The sequence below is a fragment of the Phycodurus eques genome, chromosome 3 (assembly GCF_024500275.1).
Source record: "Phycodurus eques isolate BA_2022a chromosome 3, UOR_Pequ_1.1, whole genome shotgun sequence".
Classification (NCBI taxonomy): domain Eukaryota; kingdom Metazoa; phylum Chordata; class Actinopteri; order Syngnathiformes; family Syngnathidae; genus Phycodurus; species Phycodurus eques.
Genome location: NC_084527.1, coordinates 11,420,188 through 11,429,927, shown reverse-complemented (window position 1 = coordinate 11,429,927; position 9,740 = coordinate 11,420,188). Strand labels below are relative to the sequence as shown.

At 38.4% G+C, this 9,740-nt stretch overlaps 1 protein-coding gene across 1 annotated transcript in view; it reads right to left on the bottom strand.

Annotated features, from left to right (window-relative positions):
• Positions 1 to 773: 773 nt before the first annotated feature.
• The window catches only part of zgc:63587 (uncharacterized protein LOC393431 homolog), a 30,179-nt gene continuing 21,212 nt past the window's right edge, over positions 774 to 9,740 (bottom strand). The window contains 6 exon segments of the mRNA XM_061672043.1: positions 774 to 2,977; positions 4,179 to 4,236; positions 4,319 to 4,402; positions 4,520 to 4,575; positions 4,577 to 4,666; positions 6,070 to 6,171. Coding sequence (XP_061528027.1) covers positions 2,912 to 2,977; positions 4,179 to 4,236; positions 4,319 to 4,402; positions 4,520 to 4,575; positions 4,577 to 4,666; positions 6,070 to 6,171 — 456 coding nt within the window. The 3' untranslated portion in view covers positions 774 to 2,911.

Here is a 9,740-nt window from a genome sequence, read left to right as displayed (position 1 = left end):
CAGTGAGCCACTGTCAGTCAGTTTACACATGTAAAGTATGAGCCAAACAAAGCAGTCTGAAATTAAAAACGGGTAAACTGGTATTTTTCTGACCTGATATTTGAAACTAATCTTTATTCGGAAGCCTGTGAATATTCTCATTCATCCAGGTTACTGTATTCTCAGGGCATTGAATTGATCGACATTTCCCCTCTCATCTGAACAGTCACGTGAATCTCCGGCATTTGTCTTTCTATATTAATTTGTCTTTCATTAGGAGCAAAATTTGGGAAAGACCTGACTGCAGCTGCTTTCATTTCAGTCACACGCACAAGTTTGTTTTCATTTTCCTGAATCAAGTCTGTACATGCACAGTAAGATGTACTAGTCCGTTGGGGAGGAAGGACAGGGGGTCAGTCAAAATGATCATGATGGTCTAACCATTTTGGATGTTTTAAGCGTTTTTTTAATTAAGACTACTGTAAACCAAAAGTAAGTGCTTTAAATCAAAGAAAACTTTACTAATCATTTTTTTATGAGATGTTTGGGGGTCCCTGGAGATCCCGAGGCAGTTGCCTGTGTTTGTCTAATGGCAGTCCACCTTTGTGAGGCAGAATACTGTCTGCCTCACCTTGTGCTTTTGTGCAATCAGCAAAACTCACTATGTAACACAAATATTAAATACATTAGCCTGACTATATAGTAGTTAATGTGCTACATAAAGCAGGATTTACTGACAAAGGAAATAACTTCAAAGGGGAAAATGTTAAGCCTACAAGAGACAGGACAAGCACTTTGAGAATAACAACAGTTTAATAAAATCTTGCAGGGACACAGTTAAAATACAACCTGATGGCCCTATGAAGAGTCTGCCTATTTCTCCTTAGGCAAAGTCATTTAAACACTTATGAACAGGCAGTTATCATCTGCCTCATGCAACTGGAGCCCCCCAATCACAGACGTCTTGCTTTTGTCTCACAGCAAAGCGAAAACACATTAGATAGAGAACGAAACAAGGTCTGCTTTCTTATTTCTTATCCTCGCACTAAAACAAGATTGCATGAGGTTGTAATTACAGTGCAAAGGGAGATATTTTACAAATCAATAATAAGGAAAATATTAATAACACATATTGTGCAATAACTAAACATATTGCTGAACTAATACCTCTGTCAATCAAACTTGAGCATTATTACCTTTGTAAAGGCAGACATGTTTGATACATCTTTAGTATTGGATCTCATTAGGTGATGCTTTTGGGTACTTAATGTTGGGGCCACAGTCCATTATTTATTCAGAGGAATAAACAAGCACAGCAATCAAACAATATAGAGCAGTGATGCTCATTGTACAAAGATGTTACTTCAGCAGTCGTATGACTAACAGCAAATAACATAAGCAGGAAGTAGAAATATGTATTTTGTAAACAAACTTTTATTTCAGTGGATGTACACCTAATCAGTCATGGTTAACGAGTGTACATTTTGGTTAACAAGTACATTTGCATAACAGTATAAAATAGAACTGTGAATGGCCCGTCAGTGATGCCATACGAGTACACAAAAGAATATTTTTGACATGAAAATGACAAATTGAATACAGCTCATTTGGCCATGCTTGACTTACGAATTTAATTCGTTCTGTGACCAGAATCATAACTCAAAATACCAAATTAAAATAAATGGAAATGCCCTTCGAGCCTCCCAAAAATAAACAACAAAACATTTATTTATTAAATAATAATAATAAAAAAAACACTACTTAACTGTATGTAATAACGTAATAAAATAGAATGTAAAGAATTAAAGTTTGTTGATTATGATCTTATGCTTTACTGTAGTTCATTGTGCTGCTTCTGGTGTGCGTGTCTTGGCAACCAAGTGACAGTATAATACAGAGAGATATACATTTTGATCTGCGGTAATATTAACCCTTTTTTAGAGACAATAAATATATGCCTGTCAGCATTGTTGTATGCTTTTTGCAAGTGATGCTGCTGTTTGTGTTCTAATATAAATTGCTTTAAGCGTTACAACACTGCTACGTGGATGCTAGTTTCATTAGCCTGTCTAAGGCGTTTCACAGTATGTGTTAGCATGAAGCTAGCACACTAACGCAAAGTTATGTGGTTTAGTTAAATGCACACAACATGTAATGGTCCTTGTTTTATGTTTAGCTTTACAGTAAACCTCAGCTGGCAGTGGCAATAAACCGGTTGAAACTGTCACCACCTTGCGCTTGAAATTAAACTTTTTACTCGCAAAACAAACAAACAAAAAAAGGCCAATTGACAGTTCATATCTCAGAAAACGTAAGTGGGGTCAGTCGTAAGTCGATGTACCACTGTATTGTAAATAGAGACTTTTGCTAAACATGAGGTTTTTGTAGTGAAGACAGTGACGTCATACGCCTCATAAGTACAACTATAGTAGCAGCATGGCACTTAAACACCATCTGTGTTATTTTTATGATTATTATTACTGTATAGTTGCCTTAGAAATTTATGTGGATGGAAAAGGTGACAAAAAGACACGCTCATGCTGTAGTGTGTGACATGAACAGAAGCAAACAACTTTCCACATGTAACAGTGGTCATAAAAGACCCACAATTGGCTATTATTAAGACTGAACAGAAAACCTTTTGGTAAACGCGAGTGTGATCGTATCTGATCATCCGGCAGCCTGACAGATCATAATGTAAAGATAATGATGAAATCCACCAGTGAATTTTTATTCACTGTAAAGCCATGTAGAAAAGTACAACATAAAAAACATTTATTTATTTACTTTTTTAAACTAAAGAGTCATGCACTGATGGCAAGTAAGGCAAGACGGAAGGACAAATGAGGCATGGAGGTGCAGACACCTGGATCCTAAAAACTTTTGCAGGTTGTATAGGGTGACAGCATTGTGTGTATGTGCGTGTTTAGTTTCACTCGTCTGATTTCATCTTCATCTGCGCCTGCATCTGAGCGATCATCTCTTGCATGCGTCTCAGCTAAAGGAAAGGGAAGAAAAAGCGCAACAATACAAGATGCTGATAACATGGAAAGGTAGAATACATTTAACATTTGGAAAATTACTGCATTAGTGTGCATCCAGTCAAAGCTCCTGAGCTATCTACCGCCATCTTGTGGGAAGAAGGGGGAACTACACAAGGTACTTATAGGATTTATTTATCTCTCTCTCTCTCTGTTACACTTTTTAAATTTTAAATATTTTCATTAGGCATGAAAATTAAGCAGTTGAAATTAAATTGTTTATTCATTTTGGTTTTATAGTTTATTTTTAATATTTGTTTTACTCATCATATAAAATTGCTTATGAAACCAAAGGTAAATTTCAGCTATAAAAATCTGTTACATACAACTTTTTTTTTTTTTTTTTTTTTAAAGGTGACTGTCATTGGTAAAGCAGCAGATTAAAACAGGTAGTCGATATATAATAAAAAAAACAACAATAATAAAACGTATCTATTTATTATAGGAACAATTATAATTGCATTTGTAATGTTATCATTCAATTAAAACAAAAAAACTGTATATAATGTAATGTATATTATTTACTTATTAATTAATATATATATATGTATATATATATATATATATATATATATACACACACACACACACACAGACAGCAACTAACAACTAAATCCAATTTATCCTTTTAATCCTCTTTTAAAAATGTAGGCTTCAAGATAAATTTTGTTTGCTTCAAGTATTTAGCCCAAGTCCTGTGGAATGCAAATACATATTTCATATCAAATCAAGTAAGTGCTTCATCCAAAATGCAGACTGATTAATTGGTGTGAATCAAGGACATATGGTTTATATTGTTCTAACTTTCTTTGATGCATTTCAACAACAACAAAAACTATACAATAAAGCATCGGATTCCAAAAGGGCCATTGTCTGTGCATTTCTTTTTTTCAAATGGAGGTCATTCCCACCATAAAAGTGGGCCAGGACATCCGGACAGGAAGTGAGGTCATATCCTGTTCGACGTGTATAATATTCTTTACAAACAGCCGTGATTGCACCCGGCTACTCACGATGGTAACACAAACAGGATCATCAAGCGCAATTAGGGAGCAGATCATTGCCAAACGATGCGCACGCTGCATGGCCCAAACACATAAACATATTACATACCCAAGATAACAAACTGATTTGACTATTGGATGTGTGTGTGTGTACCTCTGCCTCTTTCTGTAGCAGTATCTGGTCTTTATCCATCACATCCTCATCCACAGCTCTACAGGGAACCAAAGATTGCAGGATTAAATGTGGAAGAGAGTAGCTCCTCTGGGGTGTTATTTGACATAAAAGCCTCTTACCTTCCTGCTCTCTTCAGCCTCTCTGAGCGGAAGTTCTCATAATGCAGGTCCTGGGTCACCTCCTGCAGGTCTTGCATGTGCGTCCTGCAACGAGGACACGACACATGCCATTTGGTCTTCAGACTCTGGGGGCTAAGTAGCGCTGGCTGCAAATTTCTGAAGCCGCTGGGAGAACCCTCGGGTCGGCTTCTCAGGACTCACACGAGCATGGTACGGAGCTTGAGGAAGTCATTGTGCTCTGGGTTTTCCACTTCCACGAACTCCCCATGGGTACAGGCGACCGCGGATCTTCTTGCCCTTTACCTCGATCAGCTGGTTGGAGCCAATCACAGCAAAGGGAATGCTGGCCTGGGAAGTGAGGATAAAGGGTCATCTTAACCGAGACTATTGTGGAAAACTCAATCCATTTCAGTAGTTCAATTTGATCTATTTACTACAAATAAAGTAAAAAAAAAAATTCATCCATCTATGCCATTGACGTATAGTCACAGGGAGAACAATTCAATATTCTTCCACCTGATGGCAGAAGGTACAGCTAGTTGGCAAATTGACATGAGATCATGATAATGTCAGTATACAGCTGTAACTTTTGCGGTACGAAACGTTTCGCTTTGACTTGCGACCAAAAGGTCAAGATATGACCGCTAGATGGCAGTAGCGAACTCAAACTCGCTTCACAACAGCAGCAGTTTGGCATACAGTGAACAATTCGAGCTGTTTATTGGCACACCCAGTTGAAGTTTACTGTCAAACTTACCATAAAACTAAGAATTACACATACCGCCATAGATGGGCAAATGAATAGCATCCGTCTTGCGGCGTTATAAACCTTTAAGCAATGGACATTAAAACATAAACGGTGCAACCACAGATGTAGAAAGACAATATAACAACATTCACAGATGTTTTATGTAAAATATGTACCTTGACTTAGGTTAGAAAACACTGAACGAGCTCAACCAACAGCATAGATGCTTCAAGACATTATTAATAGACAACCAACTCCACACAAATACACACAATTCTTAATCAATTTATCATTATGTCTGTCCCTCCTTAGTATAGCTTTGTTCCAAATTAGAATTTTGCACCACACCAAAAGTTTGTCAGTTTCATGCAGTCCAAAGCGAGGAGTTTTAGCATATTAGCCTCGCTAGTCCCTTTCACACTGCCTGGAAAAGTTGATATTGTTCCATCTTTTTTTCAATGTCACTGTTCTATAAAAAATAAATGGGACAGACACAGAAGAGGGTTTAAGATTTTCCACTGACATAGTTAATTTGTGAGTAAGCAGTCAACATATCATTATTTCAGCATATACACATTGTAACATGTTTGTTCCGTGGTGTGCAGTGAGATTTTTCAAATGGAAAAGATGCCTTGGCTCAATAAAGGATGGTAAACGCTGATATAGACATTGAAAAATGTCAAGGTTTTTATTTTGATTATCATATTTTACAACTAACAAAATCCCCCCAAATCCACCATCTCAAGGAATTAGATTACATCAACAGTTAAAATGATTTTTAATGTAGAAATTAGGTAGCAATTGGCCCTCTTAAAAGTATGTTGTGTGTTTATGACTCTCTATGAGTTTCACTTTTTGATGTGAACTACCGTATTAAATGAACTTTTCAACAATGTTGCAATTTATTGTGACGCACTTGTAGATGTAGAGGTGTGTGAATGAACCTGAAGGTCAACAGTATCACCAGCAGGGGGGGACATAGTTAAAGCGCGGTCGCACTCACTTTGAGGACTCTGGTCTGCTCCTTGAACTCCTCATCCTCGTCAGAGTCTGCATCAGGTAGCTGATAAATTCGAATTCCGTGCTCAGCGATCTCGTCCAGAATCTGAAATGGAGAAAAAGGGTGAGCTGGCTGGGGTCATGGCCCCTTAGCGAACGCTCCCTTTTTGAAGTCTCTGTGATCCTGAGTCAAAGCAGATGTGGAAACCTCCAAAAATGTTTCATAAAACTAATACTCTTGAGGAGCACCTCCACATCCACACTAAAACAGAAGTCTTTGTTTCAGGCACGCTGGCTCTCGTGGTGAAAATACAGCTGCAGTTGGGAGCCATAAACAGGGAAGAAGGAAGCCTCACGGACCAATAGGTGGGTGGGAGCACATATGCATGTTGTTGCGCCAACACACTAATTAAAATCCCTGTGGAGGACACAAGTGTGGAGACAGAAAGGGGGTGGCAGGTGAAAAATAAGTCGCCTGTGTGTGTGTTTCAAATATAAACCGAGTCATAAAGAGTCAAGTTCTCACAGTCTTCCATTCAAAGGCTGTAGAGGGCAGAGACATGTTAAAACAAAGGAGCTTTCTTTACCCTGACCATGGGACACATGTCAGTATTTATTATTCTAAACATCAAGGCAGCATTTGTCTTTTGTATTTCCAGGAGTGTATTGTATTGCTATGTAACGCAGCCAAAAAACGTCAAGCCTCGTTTTCCTGACTTTTGGGGCCACTTTCATGTAGGGGAGAGTATAAAGGGACAGCGGTGAGTCAGCTCCGATCCCGGGAAGTGAGAGCAGGTTTTCCTACTGAGTGCAGCTCCTGTTTGCACACTTGTTATGGCTAAAGCTTGTTTTCTCAGTGAGGCATATGTGCATCTCGTACGTGTGTGTGGGCGGGAGGGTCGACTATTGTTGTGGTGCAGATGTAAAAACAAACATGTTTGGAGAGCGCAACACAAGACTAGGGCTTCTTCTCAACGGCTCCAACATGGAAGGCGGACAAACAATAATTTGGTTCAAGCAGCGACTGGACAGTTTCGTAAAGGTCTGCACTCAGTGAGAAAATAAACATGCTTCACACAATGGCAGGAAACAAAGAAACAAACAACAAACCTTCAGTACAGTAGCTCTATGGGGATTTGATTGGATTCATTGGTGTTCTTTTTGATATTTTTATCTACATTCCAAGACGTCGTTACATTCTAACAATTTGCCTCACACTTGATTATTATTTGTCCGAAACGAAAAAATGATGCAACACAGGGAGCAGAGATGAGCTTATCTTTACATTTAAATATTCAGGGGGTCCTCAATTCCATTTCTACGGCGGCCTCTTAATCCTACGCCAGAAGACGCCATCGTCTATCATTAACCTGAGTTCACGCAGTAGTATAGTCATAATTATAGTACATATTTGTATGAAAAACCTCCAGGCCATAAATATAAAACAAATGAAAAACAGGAAGTACCGCAGTAACTGAGCGTGCCTTCTTGTGCCGCTGTAACGACATTCTTACACCACAGTGCAAACTAATCCATTGCACGCTGCTTGTAACCTTGAAAGTTGGTGTCGGTACCCTCATAAACCAAGGATCTCCTGTCATCAAATGAATGGCCTACTAATCAATCCCTAATCATCATCAAAATGTATGACAACACCATCTTACCCGTTTTTAGGTCACAATGTCCCCGCATGAAGCTTCGCCCGTTCCTCCTTAGTGATTTATTTATTTTTTGACACTTGATGTGGTATGCTTTGTAGCTGTTGGTTTCCTTCTCCATACTTTTCTCTTCCCATCATGATACAAGTTGACCTTGGTTTCATCTAACCAAAAACTCATTTTAGAAAAGAGTATTAGAGACTTTTGATGGGGTTTACTGTGTTCCCTGTTCTTGCATGTCGCAAGTATTGCAAAATCTACACTTTTCTTTTGTTTGTTCAAAACGTTCAACAAAGCGCTGACTCTTTACTTTCCGTTTTCAGTGGCATCTTATCTAGACAGCAGTTTGGACTGACTTAAATGTGCCAAATAGTGAAATACATTTTGCCTACAGTAGGTCAAGATGGCAACACACACTGATAAGAGCCATAGTTCAACTTCAGCATGACAGAAGATTTTTTTTAATGAATTTATCTTGCCCATTTCTATTCGTGGAAAAAAAGTCAATTTAAGAATGTCATGAAAGAAGACAAATAACCACTACTCTGCTCGATCTTGATCTACTTCCTATTGTTGCATTTTACCCATTGTGAAAAGCAGGTACTACCACCTACCATCTATAGTCACCCAGGGTTCCAAGCATCCATATGATTGACATAAATCACTGCTGATTGCTCATTTGTCGAGCAGATTCCTCATCACCTTGTCATTGTAGACTTTGAGGAGATGCAGTTTAAAAATGACCAAACTAAACACACATGCTAACATTAGCTTAGCCTCTACCTGTGCCTTTGCTCTGGATGCAGCAGTATAATCAACCTAGTCCATCACCAATTCACAAATCGCTATTTGCGAAACACCATTCGCAAAGTCACCTAGGTGAAATAATTTCTGTATAACATAATTCACACCTGCCTGTGTATTTTTGTGCTCTCTCTAACACCCTAAGATGTCACCCAAAAGCTGAGCTTCGTCTAAACCTCCTGGATAAGTTTCGGCTGCAGTATCCTGTCATTATGGATGCTGATTGCTGTACAGTAGGGAAAAAAAAACAACAACAAAAAAAACCAGTGATAAGGAAGATTGTAGAATATAGTTACGATGGTACAAAAATAAGAAAGTCATCGGAACGGAGTCTTCCTTGGCCATGTGGAATACGGACTGCAGAAAGAAGAACATCCCCCTCGGATGGGAAAAGAGAAATGGAGTGCACCAGCAGTTTTCTATGGAATAATGGGTGAAAAAAACTTTTACTGGCTGCTGATTTCAAAACTAGTTAATTTTTTTTGTGTATATGTATATATATATATATATCAGGGATATACTAAATATTATATATATATATATATAACTAAATATATATATATATATCAGGGAATCATACAGAAGTAAGCTATGATATAAGGTATTGATTCACAGTCATAACAGCCTTCCGAGGGAAACAATAACTACGTTGTGGCCCGCAACGAAAATTTGACATTTTAAACTATTTTTACAGGCAATTGTAAAAAAATAAATAAAATAAGAATAATAAAATTGTGTTGTTGGGGGGGGGTCTTGGTCCAAGTCTCGTAAATACTGGTTGACTGTATCATCCACTTTGCAGCAGCGGTCTATTTTAAGGCTGCCCTCAGTCTCCTCTTGAAAACAATTCCTCTTCTCACTGTGGCCGACAGTAAATATAGGAGACCGTCGTTTCCTCCACCCATGTGGATTGTTGTGTAAAAGCATACAAAGTGGCTAATTAATCAAGGCATGTTGGATGTTTAGTGCATCATCATTGCACAAACGTTGGCTGTTGTCTACAGCAGATCTTGCTGAATCAAACTCTGCAATGTGGTTGTTTGCAGGATAATGATATGTGCTCAGCAACATGTGGCAACTCAAAAGGCGTGATACCTATAATCATGAACAGGTGCCAGAATCACTCCCGGCCTTCCTCCAAACCCTTGTTGGAGGAAGGCCTGCAGCTTTACTTAATCCCTTCTTGCTTCACCACACTCTCTTCCTTGTAGTT